General features: G+C 53.9%; 3 protein-coding genes across 3 annotated transcripts in view; 2 read left to right on the forward strand and 1 right to left on the reverse strand.

Moving 5' to 3' along the window:
• LOC118155445 (AP-1 complex subunit mu-2-like) overlaps nucleotides 1-7,379 on the forward strand; it is a 9,171-nt gene extending 1,792 nt beyond the window's left edge. Inside the window, exon 4 of the mRNA XM_035308708.1 lies at nucleotides 7,323-7,379. Coding sequence (XP_035164599.1) covers nucleotides 7,323-7,364 — 42 coding nt within the window. The 3' untranslated portion in view covers nucleotides 7,365-7,379. The remainder of the gene's footprint in view (nucleotides 1-7,322) is intronic.
• SLC27A1 (solute carrier family 27 member 1) lies at nucleotides 1,526-11,674 on the reverse strand. The gene is made up of 12 exons (XM_035308707.1): nucleotides 11,491-11,674; nucleotides 8,920-9,314; nucleotides 8,208-8,369; nucleotides 7,186-7,255; nucleotides 6,992-7,083; nucleotides 6,775-6,884; nucleotides 5,566-5,775; nucleotides 5,310-5,436; nucleotides 4,919-5,056; nucleotides 4,347-4,511; nucleotides 3,345-3,491; nucleotides 1,526-2,598 (listed from the first exon to the last, which is right to left on the reverse strand). Exons 1-12 carry the CDS (start codon nucleotides 11,655-11,657, stop codon nucleotides 2,441-2,443), a joined length of 1,941 nt encoding a protein of 646 aa, XP_035164598.1. The 5' UTR covers nucleotides 11,658-11,674; the 3' UTR covers nucleotides 1,526-2,440.
• A 516-nt stretch (nucleotides 11,675-12,190) lies between these two features.
• NXNL1 (nucleoredoxin like 1) lies at nucleotides 12,191-14,736 on the forward strand. Its single transcript, XM_035308741.1, has 2 exons — nucleotides 12,191-12,591; nucleotides 13,172-14,736. The coding sequence occupies exons 1-2, from the start codon at nucleotides 12,266-12,268 to the stop codon at nucleotides 13,467-13,469; spliced, it is 624 nt and encodes a 207-aa protein (XP_035164632.1). The 5' UTR covers nucleotides 12,191-12,265; the 3' UTR covers nucleotides 13,470-14,736.
• The last annotated feature ends 699 nt before the right edge of the window (nucleotides 14,737-15,435 follow it).

Genomic DNA, 15,435 nt, shown 5'->3' on the forward strand with positions numbered 1-15,435 from the left:
GCCCGCGGGTCCGGCCCCGCTCACCTCGTAGGCCCCGGAGGTGCTCTCGGGGTGCCCGGGAGGCACCAGGCGCTCGTCACAGAACGCCACCAGCCAGGGCTCGCCGCCGCCGCCGGGCCCGGAGAGGGCGGCGGGAAGTTCCCGGGCCAGGAGAGCCACCAGGCTGCCCCCCGAGAGGCCCAGCGAGAAGCGGCCGCCGCTGCCGGCCGCCCGCTGCGCCACCAACTGCGCCAGGGCCGGGCCCAGCTCCTGAGGGGACGGGAACACCGAGATCCGGCGCGACATGGCGGCGGCGGAAGCGGAGGGCGGCCGGCCGGAAGCGGGGAGCCGCCGGCCGGAAGCGGGGAGCCGTCGGCCGGAAGAGAAGCGTCCCGAACCCGGAAGGGCCGAGCTCCGCGCTGCGGCGTTGCCTAGCAACCCGCGGCCTAGGCCCTGCTCCAGGCCTCGGCCTCGCTTCCGAGCCCGCGGCCTCCCCGTCCCGGCCCCGGGGAGCGGCGGCCGCTGTTGGGGCGATGAATCCTGGAGTCGTTAGAGGTGGAAAAACCCTCCAGGATCATCCCCCTAGCACCAATGTCACCCACCGAACCACGTCCCCAAGCACCACGTCCAACCTCTCCTTGAACACCCCCAGGGACGGTGACGCCACCACCTCCATGGGCAACCCGTCCCAACACCTGGCTGCTCTTTCTGAGAAGAAATGTCTCCTCATTTCCAACCCGGCACAACTTGGGACCATTCCCTCTGGTCCTATCACTGGTTACCTGTGAGAAGAGGCCAAGCCCAGCTCCCCACCCCTTCCTTTCAGGGAGTTGCACAGAGCAATGAGGTCTGCCCTTGAGCCTCCTCCAGAATGAACACCCCCAGTTCCCTCAGCCACTCCTCACAGGACTTGTGCTCCAGGCCCTTCACCGGCATCGTTGCCCTTCTCTGGACACTCTCCAGGGCCTCGATGTCCTTCTGGTAGTGAGGGGCCCAAAGCTGAACCCAGCACTCGAGGTGCGGCCTCACCAGAGCAGGGTATGGGGGACGATCACCTCCCTGCTCCTGGTGGCCACGCTATTCCTGATACAAGCCAGGATGCCTTCTGGGCCACTTGGGCACACTGCTGGCTCGTGTTTAGGCGAGCATGGACCAACACCCCCAGATCCTTTTCCTCTGCTCAGCTTTTTCTCCACTCTCCTCCTTTCTGACACAGTGAAAACTCAATAACCAAAGTTATTAAGCAGGTATTCTTCATTACGGCACCGGGTGTGTGGGGGATCACTCCACCTAACACCCACTCCAAGGGTTGCTGCCACATTGCTTATATTAGCGGGATATATACATATTCATCTCACCCCCCCCAACCCCGTTAAGTCTCTTGCATATTCATGAGGTCTCCAAAGAATCGTTAACATAGGTTCCCACCCCTATTCACATGCGCTCTAGGGTCCTCGGGTGGTCGTCCAGCGTACTCAGGTGGTCTTCTGATGAAGGCCAGAAGTCTTCCTCACTGCTAAACTTCTGACCCCTCCTTTCTTTTTTTCAGACTTCAGCAGTCCAAGTCAGTTTTTGCTGTTTCTGTTAACTGTGTGTATGAAGTCTTCTCTTCCCTTATCTTTTAGGGTCGTTCCCTCCTCATACTCCCTGCCTCAGTCCTGTCCTTGTGGTTGATACACAACACACTTCCTGTGTATTTGCAGCTAAAACCTGCAAAATCGTCGTGCTTTCCCTTGTTCCGTCTCATTCCCCTTTCCCCACCACCATCCTGCTGGGCTCAGGGCTCACCGGGCCCCCCTGCCCTCCCCAAGGAACACGCACAGCAGCGTTGCCGTTAACATTTCCTTAGAGTTCACGTTAGCACAGTACAGCACCACCAGGCTCCCTCCTCTCCCCCCAGCCCATCACGACCCCTGTTCCCGGTGCTCATCCCACCCTGCTCTGAGTCCAGAGGCTAGCCTCTAAGCACTAATGTCCTTAACTCCCCGGCCCTAAGGGCTTGGCACACGTGAATGTGAGATTTCCAGGTGTAGTTAACATAAAACATCACCTAACACAATTAAAGGCTGCCCGACCCGCACTGTTAAAAGTTAACTTGGTAAGTCAAGTTCGGAGATGAAGCAAAAAGAAACCCACGTGGGGCACGAGCATCTCCGCTTATCCTCAGGATACGAATAAATATAAACCATAAAACTTCTTCCACCTAAGTGGTTAGTGGTTACAAAAATACTCTCTCTAGGTTTTTTAACAGCAGATTAATGGGGTGTCAGTGCTCTCTAGAGGCGCAGGTCACAGGTTAATGTGCTTTAGGCGAGGGCAACACCCCACGAGATGTTTCCCCGGTGGTGATTCACTGTAGGAGGATCTCACATTGCATATTAAGCGGGAATCTGCCGCTTCCCACAGGCATCATCCCTCCAGTTAGTCACAGTTTCCTCTGAAAGGCTCGATCCAGACTAGATCATAAAGCGGCTTTTCCAGAACAAATCCTTTCATAAAGGCATTCATCCAGAGGAACGTATTTCCCCAGCTTTAGATCCAGAAAATACAACCGGTCTGACGTTTGGTGGGGGTCAAATCCTTCCCTCTGCAAGCGGGTTTTCTGAATCTTAAAAGTACCTTCAAAGGAGGAAAAGAAATACTCAAAACACGTTGCATCCACTGTGTAAGCATCAGTGAGGGAGAAACATCACAGATGGCATTTCATTTTCAGTTCAGTTTTGCTCAAGAATTAGCTATCTGAAGCAACTATACTGATTGTTACCGTGCTCTTACAGAAAGCTTGTGCAATCTTTGGCTCTCCGTACGCGTAAGGTGGCAGAAGAGCTGTCTGGATTCCCAGGAAATTGAAAACAACAAAGAAAGCAGCCAAATGTTACTTGTGTTAACAGCTGTTGGTCGTACTGTGAGGAAGGTTAAGAGCATGTGGGCACGAGGTGACCAGATTAAAGCCAGGCGACAGCCCAGGAACGGCAGCGGAGGGTGCACAGAGGATTTTAGAGGGGTCAAGAGCTTCTGTGCACATTTCTTCTGCGGCGCTGCACACATGCAAGGCTCCTTCACAGACATTCCCGAGAACCTCACTGCTGGGCAAAATGCTCCGGCTTTATTGGCCTGGAACTAGCTCGTTTCTCGTTTAAGGCTCAAATACAGTTTTTATTAATGGTATTTATGTGCCTGGCGTACTACAAGTGGGGACTTCATTACGCAATGTCTGAAGAAGAGGGACAGCGGCCAACTGACTCCAGTTACAGCGCATTGCCTAAGGGCAGCTTTCTCAGCTTTCGCATCCCCCGGAGGTGGCAACACCCAGTCCCTTCTGAAATCTGAACCCAGAGAGCAGCAGGCATGCGAATCCCCCATACCTGTGGTGTCAACCTGGGGTAAGAGACGAAGAAAGATGGGCCGGGCGTAAGGAGGCAGCACCTTCTGTAGCTCCTGGTACAGAACGTTGGGGTTCACCTTAGTTTTAGGATCTGCGATTGCTGCCATTCCTGCTTTTCCTTCCACCCCTGAAATAAGAGAGCACAGCTCAGGTACAGACACCAGGACATGAAGAAGCAGCAAAAGTTAAGCATGAAACTTAAGAGATTCGAGGACAGATATTTCCCCCTTGCCTCTTTCCATGCAACACACTGAGGAAAACCCAATGTAATACCAAGTCCACTGCCAATTCATTTTCATTTTTCATCACAATTCTCTCACATATGCTATGATAAAAATTCAGGGGACCAAACGGTCACAGTGGGCACCCTTCTGGCCAATGCTTGCCCGGAACAAATTTATCTTCCCAAAGAGACTTCACCTTTCCCTCCTCCTACCTTTGTCCAGACCCTTTATTTATACCCATACTGCTCGAGAGTTCCTTTTTAATCCTTACTCTTTATTTTTTTTCCTGTTTGATTTCCCTGTGCTGGAGACCCATGCTTCACAAATGAGAACTCCCATGAGCAAAGCCAGGAGGAATCCTTCACCACTGAAGCAGCAGCCTCCAAGACAACAGGCTGTCCACCCCATCCCCATTTGTGCCCTCCCCATCCCATTCTCAATTCCTCTTTCCTGTGTAACTTAAAGCCTCCACATACAGAGAATGGTCTTTTCACACTTCGCTTCTGTAAAGTTCACATCAAAATAACCTTCCCTTTCCAAGAAATAATGATTCTACCCCCACAGCTCAGCTTATTTCTACTGCTCAGAATAAATGCAACTCTGTCAAACTCCACCATCAGCCTCCGTCACATCTTCTCGTTTTCAGGTGCCTGGTTTCAATAAAAGTGATTGATTTCTTCCTGTTCTGCAGTGTGACACAGATCTGGTACCTTTGCCTTTTCTCCCAAAAGCTTCAGAGTTCTGACTTGAGATTTTACCTGGTACCTCCACTCCGTACACTGCAACGTCTGTCTGGTTGAGGATGTGACTCAACATCCCTTCCACTTCTGTGGTGGAGACGTTCTCTCCTCGCCATCGGAAGGTGTCACCGCTGCGGTCTTTGAAGTACATGTAGCCGAGCTCATCCATCACCAGCACATCTCCTAGGAGGGAGAAAAGACACCGAGCCATGTCATGGCGCAGTTCAGCAGCACTCGAACCTGCCTTCTCGCCCTCTCATCTCCGGGTCAGATGTTGCATCGCCTTCTTCACACGGAAACACAGCACCAGGTCGGTGCCTTTCCACCACCATGCTCTGCACCTCCACGTTACGGGAGAGAAGGAAGCTGCAGCCGGGGAAAAAGGGCAGGGAAAAAACTCCCCCTCCTTGAAGCGCAGACATTTCTCCTTACACCCAGAGCACCTCAAAGGCTGGCAGCTTCGGAACACTAGCACATCTGTTCCTCTCAGAAGAGAACCTCAGGTTTGGGTCCCTTCGGACCGTCTTGGCACAACGCTGAGGAACGTTTGCAGTCGGTAGCGGTGAATCCTGCGCTCCCACTGACGGTACCTGTAAGGTATGCCTGGTCCCCCTTCTGCAGCACGTTGTAAGCAATCTTCTTGTGGGTGGCATTCTCGTTGACGTAGCCGTCGAACCGGCGCAGGGGATCCTGTTGGTTTATCTGCCCCACAAGCAATCCTGGCTCTCCTGCAGACAACAGGATCAAACAGCACAGGATGACACCAGCTCGTGACGTATTCCACAAGGAGTTAAGCTGTGTGCGTGCCGGCGAGTGGCTCCTTTGTCTCAAAGATGTTCAGTAACCGAACTGACCCATCTTTGGAGGAAACATCCAGAAGTGAGCCCATATATGACACCAGAAGCCCCTTAAACCGATCAGAGAGCATTGTTTTTTTTTAGAACAAAGAGCTGCGATTGATTTGTTCAGGTTAACACTCACCTGGGCGACAGGGGATGCAGAGCCCCCTGGAATCACGGATCAGCTCCATCGTGTCCTCGTTCACCTTCACCAAACGAATGGGATAAACATTGGGCAAAATCCGGCTGTTGAAGCCGCAGGCACCGACCTTCCAAAAGACAGAGAAAAACAAAAGGCTGGGGAAAACTGCTCGGTTTTGGAATTGCCGCTTTCTGGGAATCTTTCTTTAACCCCCGCTGAAGAGGAAACAGGCAAAACCACCCCAAATCGCCCTCACCTTTCCGTCCAGGTTTGCAATGCTGCAGTTGCACTCCGTGGCTCCGTAGAACTCTCCGATCTGCTTGATGCGGAAGCGCTTCGTGAAGTCCTCCCATATGGTGGGTCTCAAACCATTGCCCACTGCCAGCCGCACGCAGTGCTGGGTTTCTGACTCCCGGACCGGCTGATTCAGGAGATACCTGCAGATTTCCCCGATATACTGAATAATCTGAAGCAGCAAACACAAAAACACAGCTTAGGCTTCAGGTGACCCTTACAACGCCCTGGAAAAAGCCAACCACAAGGCCACTGGCACCAGTGCACCTCGTGGAGCTAGACAAGGCAGGCATTTTAATAAAATCAGTGTTTGCAAGGTTAAGTTTGTTTTTTTTTCTTCTCTTCCATGATAAAATATACAAAAGTAAATCGGTTACTGCCCTCTGGAAGCTGCACATTAACAGCAGAAAATAGTGAAGGTGTGAATAAAGATAGCCCTATAACAGAAACCCCTCGTGCTTTAATAGGTGCACCCTCGGAAGGTGCGGGGAATGAGTGGTCAGCCACAAACGAAGCCTGAGCGGGGATCCAGTTACCATCTATAAATACTCCCTGTGGGGGACGAGCAAGATAAACACCAGGAAGGAGAAAAAGCTGCTTAAATTAGCGGGTGATGTTGACACAAACACGAGCAGGTATTTATTGGCTACGGATTGCCAAGCGAATTCCTCTGGAGGCGTTCCTAGTGTGGTTAAGTTCAGGAACAGCTTTCCCCCAACAGCAACGGATGCAAACAAATCTCTTTGTGTTTTCAGAGTCGGTCTCGACAACTTTACAGGGGAAGCAGGTGAGTATGGATGAAAGACATCAAAAAGTCTCTCAGTCCCACATGCCCAGGTTTAGCAATTTAAAGACGCACATTTCTCTTCTCAAAGGGACTTTACCTCTCCTTCCTCCTACCTTTGTCCAGACCCTTTATTTATTCCCACACTGACAAGGGAGGAGAAGCAAAGGGAGGACGCTGAGAGCTGGGGGAAAGCTGCTGCTGAGTGGCGAGGAAGGGCAGGAGCACAGAGCTGGGCAGGCAAGGACTGCGGTAAGAAGTAACAGGAACGGAGGACAGGCCAAAAATGGGGAACTGTCTGGAGATCGATAATGAAGCAGTGAAATGCAAGCACCAGGGACTCTCAAGCTGAGCACCGAAGGCAGCAACTGCTCAGCAAGCCCTCACCGTGCATCTGTACTTGGTGCAGTCATCCCAGAAGCGACTGGCCGAGAACTTCTTCCTGATCACCACCGTCAGGCCGTGGATGAGGCACTGGCCGACTCCCATGATGTTACCTGAAAAACGAGGGTCCCGGAGTCAGCTTTGGCTGTTCTGGGTTGTTCGGAGGATCCCAGGGGACCGACACGACCCCTCTGCCACAGAGGAGGAGGAGGAGGCTTACCTGCAGAGTGGTAGAGCGGGAGGCAGTTGTAGACGATGTCCTCCGGTTGCATTTTGTAGGCGTAGTAGCCGAAGGCGGCGATGCGATAATACCTGGAAGAACACGGCACAGGCTAAGGACACGAGACGGTTAAAGATTCAGGGTTTTCTATGGGAAAAGAGCAGCGAGAGAAAAGGGCCTCCCCAGGTCCTCACCTGCTGTGCACCACGATGGCAGCCTTGGGCATCCCCGTGGTGCCCGAAGTGTAGATGTAAAAGAGCCGGTCTGGAAGAACGGAGAGAGGCGTCAGGCAGGCTGCTCTCAGCTGCCTGAGAAAACCCCTCGAGAAAAGGTGTTTTTGGGTTTGTTCCTAGCAGATGGAGAAAGGCTTTGAAACGGTGACAGCACCGGAGGCGGACACACAAGTCCCGCTGCGGCCCGGGCAGAGGGTCTGAATGTCACCCACCGAGGTAAATAGACAGCAAATTGCCCTGGAACTCAATTAGCGCTCCAGGCCAGACACTAATTCCAAACCAACCCACAGGAAAGGTCTCACCCTGCGTCTGACAGCAGGCAGGAGATCTGAGAATCTGATGACAAATAAATCTAAAGGGAGAAATGCCTCAGGCCTCTTTGCAGCACCACTCCTCCCCCCGAAAACGAAGTCCCCAAAGGGAGTCTCATCCTGATCGATCTCGGATGTGCCTCGCTCTCTTTAAATACAGACTGGAGGCCAGCTGGCCTCTTCCTTCCCCTCTCCTGAATCACAAAAACCACCGACACGCATCCTCCGCACAGGCATAGCACCAGGAAAGATTTCCATTGCACGCGAGGCAGCTGTGGGGGAAGGTAACGCGGGCTGTTCTGTGCTGCAGACAAAAATAAATTTGGAGCTAACAGAGCAGTAGGTGAGCCTGGGCACACAGCCTTCTTCACCCCATGCACATACCGGTGGCCGTTCTCCTGTAACAGAAGTTGTTTTGGGGAACGCATCAATCCCCTTCCTTCAGGTATTAAACACATTCGTGAAGTTTGGAAGTCTTGGGAAACTTAAAACACAACGCACTGGAACACGGATCTTGGTTTTTGTTCTCTTTTTTTTCCCCCTTCTTCTATTTGTGACCCCAAACTGGGTTAATTTAATCCCTCTGTCTTTGCCTGCTTAGTTTTCTTGCTTTGCTCTCACCTAGCTCTTACGCACGGCACGCTGAGAAATAAAAATCACTCATAAACTTACCATCTAAACCTTTGACGGGGATCTGAGCTGGGGGCGATTTGGATGCAGTGCTCAGAAGAGGATCGAGATGTCGGGTCTCCGCCGGAACAACCTCTGGGTTGTAGTCACCCGAGCAGAATTTTGCCATGTTCTTCCCCAGCATCCCATTCACCTCGGATATTGCTGCAACACAAAGCAAGGCTCTTTCGCAACAAGCACAGCACCCGAGGCAGTGGCAAAAATAATCTGCGTAACATCCTATTTTGCCCCAAAACATCACTGCCATGGAAGGACCTGAAGAACCAGGGACCCCTTTCCAATATTTACATCGTACCTGTCCAGATACCACCTGCATCAATGAAGTAAAAAAAAAAAGGTGTAAAATTGCCCCTCCACGTGCTCACCATGTTATGATCCGCGGTGATTTCACACAGGTGAGCCAGGAAAATAAATCATCGGGTCTAAGAATGACCATTGGAACTGAGGTCACTGGGGAAGCGAGGATGCACTTAAAAGCTGCATCCACCAACAAGCCTGGCCTGCAGCTCTGCTCCTCTTTTAGCCTTGGGTACAAATGGAATGCTTCTGTTTTTTAACACCACTAGGAGGTTTATCATCCTTCCCAGCTTTTAACTTGGCTAAAAAACCATTTGGTTTGTAGCAAACTCGACCTCTCAGGCCCGAGCAAGCAGCTTGCGAGCCGATCGCAGTCCACGAGCACCCCGGGGCTCACCTGAAGACAGCTCTCCTCCGAAGATCACGGCTTTCGCACCCGAGGTCGTCACGCAGTAAACCAGGGAATCCAAGCGCAAGTTGAAGTTGATGAGGGCCGCCTCGATGCCAACCTTCGCCATCCCCAGCCAGAGGCCCACGAACTCGGGGCGGCTCTCCATGAAGATGGCGATGACGTCCCCCAGGCGGAAGCCCTGCTGGTAGAAGTAGTTGGCCACGGCGTTGGAGTACTCGTCCAGCCCCCTGAAGGTCCACTTTTCACCGGTGGCCTCGTAAATCAGGGCCACTTTGTCGGGGTGCCTGCGGACGACGTCCTGGAACATCTTGGGAATTGTGCTTTTGGCCCTTTGATGCCTTCGTAGCTTGTATTTGACTCGTAACAGCACCGAGAGGCCGCTGCGGAGAAAGAAAAGGCGTAGCAGGAATCACAACGTCCTCGGACAAGTTTGATACCCACACCTGAGATTCACACATCCACGCTCACATACAGGCTGGGGTGCTTCCCTCTGCAGGGCCACTTCGTGTTACCTGGACCTCCACCAAGTTTGGTGATGGCTTTTGTCTGTCTGCTGTGTATTTTGGTAAGGTTCTTCAGTTTATATTGAAATGATTATTATTTTTTTTTAAAGGCTGACACTTTCGGATCAATATTCTGCTCAATTTTCCATGTTATAGGGGAAAAGGACAGGATGCGTGCACCCCACGCGGGGGTCCTACTGGAATTCGGCCGCCCATGGACAGTTTAACCATAAATGCTGAGACTGGGACGCTGAACGGCTGCGGCTCTACAGAGAACGATGGTGATTTTAGCATTACGTGCCTATTTTAGCATTTTGGTATCTAACTTCCCATGCCGCAAATCAGGGAAAATCCGCGCGCTGATACCAACTCCACCAAGCCTCCGGAAAATAGCAGAGGGGCTAAACTACAAGCCCTTCTTTTAAGGATGTCTTCTGGGATAATTAAAAACAAAAAAGGACCTTGCAACCACCGCTTTCACCTAAAAAGGTGATGTTTTACAAAGGAAGCATCCTGCCGGCACATTCTGTAGCATCTTGGTGCTATTTTGTACAGTCGCACCCCTCGGGATCTGAAGGTAATTAAATGATGAAGATAACCTGACTGTTTGAGAGCAACATGCGAGCTCAGCTTCGAGCAAACGAAGCCAAAAGCTCCCTTTTTAGCCCCAAGACGTGCGGGCATGCTGTTTCTAGGAGGAGGCAGAGCTGCCAGCGTGCTGCTTGCACACACATCTCCCCATGAGTCAGCCTCCGATGCTGTCCGGGCTGGTGGGAACCCAGGCTGCCTAAAAACTACCAGGGAGAAAGCACAGATTTAAATTAAAATCAGAACAACCCAGCCGGGGGGGGGGGGGGCTTATAAAGAAAAAATTGCTGCCTCTGTGGGTCTGAAGAGTGACCGCGCACAAAGCAGGCTGATCTAACGGGGCTTCCTGTAATTTACATAATTATTCCGAGTCTCTGTGGCTGCCAGTTCAACCTTGACACACTTCTGGCCTGATGGCAAAGCTGCTGCTTGAGCTCCAGGCGCTCCACGGACGCCGTTCCGATGCCCTTGGAGGATGCTATCTTTGGGGGCTTGGTGGCCTCTTTGGGGACTTGGCGGCTCCCTCGCTTCGGCTATCGGTTACAACCGAGGCTCAGAAATAAATTCACCAGCACCGCCCGAAGGAGAACGGCGGGGCGCACATAACGGGTCTCGTGGCGGCGATGAAAAGTTGGAAGGATCCCCAGAAACTCGAAAGGTCATTTAATATCAGCCCTCTGAAGCCCCCGCAGCTCCCAGGGCTGTGCCGGGAGCAGCAGCGGGGGCAGCGAAGCCCTGGCGGAGGGGGGAAGGGATCCCTTTGGCAGCAAGCTGCTGGCTGTGGCCGCGGGGCTTTCGCGGTGACCCGCCGCCGAGCCGTGCCAAAGGCAGAACAGAGGAGCCTTTTCACGCGGTTTGCTGCGCTTCCCGGATACTTCAGGGGGCTTTTCTTTCGCCCGGTTTTATCCTCCAGCTCTGCCAGGCAATCGGGAGGAAACAGCTCTTCAAAGCGCCGTGACAGCCGCGGCAAAGCCAGGAGGCCCTGGCAGCTGCGGCACGAGCCCTCAATCCTCCGCGGTGGAGGCACAGCCTCGCGGAGGCCTGGAAACCGCGGACCTCCACGAGATGGTGGCGGCAGGAGGCTCCCCGCAGACCTCCGTGCCCCCGGCGACCACTTCACGCCCCACGTTTCAGCCTCCATCACCCCGCCAGCCACAGAGGACGGCCTCCATCGCCCCGCCGCCGCTCGCGGGGTCAAACCGAGCCGCTCCGGGGCACCTAAGGGCAATTTCCCAGCCCTCGCTCGCTCCGTTTAAGGCCTTGCCTCTCTCCGATCCCTGCTCTTTTTCCCCCCTTGAGGGGCAGGGAAACGGGGCAAGCAACGCAGCCTCCGCTTGCAGCCGGCGGAGCGGAGGCTCAGCGGCAGCACCGGAGGCTGGCACCCAACGCTCGCCCCGCGCGTTGCGGGGTGAGACCCGGAGGCAGCGGGCACAGGGGAGGAGGAGGAGGCCCCGGCAGCACTTACAAGAGGTCCCTCAGCGCCGTCTTGCAGAGGACGCGCAGCAGCCTCCATCCTCCGCTGCCCAGGCAGATGCCCAGCGTGGCGGCGAGGCTCCACGACCAGGGCACCCCGAAGAACCTCATCAGCCCCAGGGAGCCCAGGGAGGCCGTGCAGACCCCCACCGGCTGCATGGTGGGGGGGGGGGGGGGGGGACCCAGCGGGGGGGCGCCCCCCCCCCCCCCCCCCCCCCCCCCCCCCACCCCCGCGGCGGCCGGGGGGGGGCCCACGGGGGGGCGGGGGCGGGGGGGGGGCGGAGGGGAGTGGGGGGCGGGGCCTCCCCTCCAGCTCGCGACGCCATTGGCTGAGGGCTCGCTGCCCACCGCGGGGGGGGGGGGGGGGGGGGGGGGGGGGGGCCCGCCCTCCGGTGCGCCGCGGGGGGGAGGCTCCGTGCCGGTGGAGGCTGCGTGGGGGTGGGGGTGGGAGGGTGAATTTTAATAAAAAACGGCGTTTTCTTCCTTGTTTCTCCGGTGTTTTTGCGCTGTGCGAGGCCCGGCAGGGTGCGGACTCCGCACCGGTACCGGCCTCCGCAGCGGTACCGCCCGAAGTCCCTCCAAGCGCCGCGGTTTAAGCGGATCTTGAGGGGCTGGGCACAATCCGCCCCTATTAATAGCTGGGACCTTTATAGCTGGCCGGGGGGGGGGGGGGACACACACACGACACACACCTTGCATCCTCCCAGCCCTCACAAACCGGGCACTCACCGGTCGGTAAACCGCCGGGAGGTCCGCCGAGGCCACCCATGGCCTCCCTGTTCGCCGGGAAGGTGCTGGTGGTGAACACCGGGGACCGGGACGAGGTGGAGACCGAGCGGGAGCTGGGGCAGGCCCTGGAGAACAAGGTGGTGCTGCTGTACTTCGGGGCGGCCGGGTGCCCGCGGTGCCGCCGGTTCGCCCCGGTGCTCAGGGACTTCTTCGTGAGGCTGACGGATGAGTTCTACGTGGAGCGGGCTTCGCAGCTCGGCCTCGTCTACGTCTCCCGGGACGCCACCGCCCAGCAGCAGGACGCCTTCCTCAGGACCATGCCCAAGAGGTGGCTGTCCCTGCCCTTCGGGGACGAGTTCAAAAGGTAGGGACGCGGCGTACGAGGAGCTCCGGCCGTGAAGGATCCCCCGGGCAGGGCACGTACAACGGCAGCGGTCACTGACCTGTGCGGTGGGACGGGCGGGAGATGCGGACGGATTCGCTGTAACCTCGTCAGCCACGGGGCGAGCTGTGGTTAATCCTCGGGATTACTTCCAGCTCCTTTTCAGATGGGAGCACGTCACGGTTTTGGGGTTCTTGCTGCTATCCGTAGTCGTGTGCTGCTCGTGTAAAACGAGGCGCAGCAGTTATCCCGAGGACCTGGATCCCTCCCCCTCTCACCGGCCCTGCAGAGATCTGCATATGGCTCAGCTCTGCGTAATTACCAGCGCTTAAACAAACGAGCAGGGTGATTTTTATCCTGTGTTGCTTCCAAAGGCCACTTCTGCTGGAGACAATTCAGCAAGCAGCCAAGCATCCCTTAACTCTATACACGAGCTGCGCGTCATCCCGCTGCGCGTATGGCAGCCTCCCTTTTTCTTACCCATCCTGAACGAAATAAGGAGCTCGGGGTGCGGCGGGAGGACCTTGACGTGTCTTGATTTGAGTTTTTTTTCCCCTCCCAGGGAGCTGGAGCAGCGCTTCGCCGTGTCCGACGTGCCCAGGGTGGTGGTGCTGAAGCCGAACGGGGAGGTCATCGCTGGGGACGCCGTGGAGGAGATCAGCCGCCTGGGCCCTGCCTGCTTCCGAAACTGGCAGGAGGCTGCCGAGCTGGTGGACAGGAATTTTCTCTTGGCAGAGGATTTCGATGACTGGGCATGGAGAAGCCTCACCGACCCCTTCCGCCGCCTCAAGTACAAGGTGGACAAGAGGACGGAGGCCGAGGATGAAGAGAGGAAAGGGGAGGATGAAGAGTCTTTGTAGGGGCTGACTTGGCTGGGGAGGTCCCTCGGGTTGCTGCCCCCAGCCTGGCTGCCTCTCAACAGTAACACCAACATCTGTGTTACAAAAATCTGCTAAAATGGCATTAGTGTTCTGAAAGGTAAATTGTTCTGGGACAAATGAGTTCTACTCCCTTGCACGTTTTTTCCTGAGCACACATCCTTAGCAAGCAGCTCTCTGCTTCGCCCTTTCAATTTCAACAGATTTGTATCAAGGTGACTCTCTGAGCAGCTAAGAGGGCAGTTTTACACCTTTGGGTGCATGCTCGGTAACCAAAAATTTGCTTAGGGAGCCTGCAGGGAATCGTACAGCACCCACCCTCCCCTGTTATAACCCAGGGCTCCGAAGGGCAGCAGCACAATGGAAGGGATTCGTTCCTTTGCTCCTTTCTGGGTTCTCCATTATATCCCTGAGAATTTAAAATAGCTTTACAGGATGCATGAAGGACCTAGGAAGTAATATGCATATTGAAGAGAGGCTGTGCAAGGCCAGCTCGTTCAACTCGTTTTCTCACTTAATCTTCCCTTCTCTTTACCCAGCAAGTCTGGCAGGTAGGCGAGGGAAGAAGTCCTGTAAAACAAATGGATGGGAGGGACGCTGCGTGATGCACAACAAGCAGGGTGCTTCCTTTTCAAGACGCTCCCTGTATTCTCTGTGGCACATGGACACCCCACGAAGGGATGCAAATAAAATCCGAGAGTCCTTTCGGGCCACCCACCTGCTGGACGAGTGAAATTCCACTGTCTGGTGTGCTCCGATGGTCAGTAATAAAGCAGTACTCCATTTACCTGGGGCAACGTCTGCTTAGTAGGGCAAACGCTCACAGCTGTATTAAAAAAATAAATAAATCACCAAAAAAAAGGGATATGGAGAAATAAGAGGGAGGCAAAGGGCAATGTTTTCACCCATAAGTGCTGCCCATGTGAGTGCTGTGGCTATTAACTGGCAGTCCGGTTGTGCTTCTCGCCCCCGTGGGAGTCTGATGTCAATAAAAGGACACGCCACACCAAAATTTACGTAAAGTAAAATAAAGTGGGGACTTTTACCAGCCCTACTTTTTTTTTCTAAGCACGGTATTTTTATTATTTTGGGTTCAAAACCAAAAATTACTCTTTTCTTGGTTTAGTGTGATGAGGAAAAAAAAAAAAATATACAGGCCAAGAAAGGTCCACTGAGCAACTGTGAAAAGTGAAGCTGCTGACACTGGGAAGTGCTGCTAACATCATCGTTCTAATAAAGAGAAACTAGAGCTTTGTTTCCTCTTCTTCAATTTCAATTTCTTTTTTTTTCTTTCAATTTCTTTTTTTTTTTTTTTTTTTTGGCCAAGTAAAAGAAGCCATGATGCTTTCGCACATACTTTAGACAAAAGCTGAGCTGGAGACACTCCTGTCTTGTAACTAAGGAGGCTCTGCAGTACGTCGGAAGCCAACAAAGCCAAATCTTCAAGCCACATCGTGGCCAGGAGCCGCTCCGGGGATCTGATAACGGGGGGGGGGGGGACGGGATGTCGACCACAGATGCTCTGCCTCGTGAGCGAGCACAGTGCTGCACCCAGGGCTGGCCGCGGGTGAGAGGAAAATCCTGCAACGAACAATCAGCCACGACCATTATTTCTCAGCTTCCATCAGATATGAAAATCACCCCGGCCAACTCGCCGCGTGGAAGCGTTGCATGGCGGTGTTAAGACATCGAGCTCTGGTTTCATGTGTCATGCCCATGGTTTATATGTATAGGGCGTAGAACAAAAGGCATCTGAATGCTTATGGTTGTATCCAAGTATCCTTTAGTAAAAAAAAAAAAAAGGTATTTATTCTTTTCAAGTGTTATACTTTACAGTAAGACTGTGTGATTCTTGCTTTACCTTAGATATATTTATTCTCTTCAAAAGTTATGCTTCAATGCTGTGTAATTCTTGCTCTACTTTTTTCTCATTTCACGCAATACTTCC

The sequence above is a fragment of the Oxyura jamaicensis genome, chromosome 30 (assembly GCF_011077185.1).
Source record: "Oxyura jamaicensis isolate SHBP4307 breed ruddy duck chromosome 30, BPBGC_Ojam_1.0, whole genome shotgun sequence".
Classification (NCBI taxonomy): Eukaryota; Metazoa; Chordata; class Aves; order Anseriformes; family Anatidae; genus Oxyura; species Oxyura jamaicensis.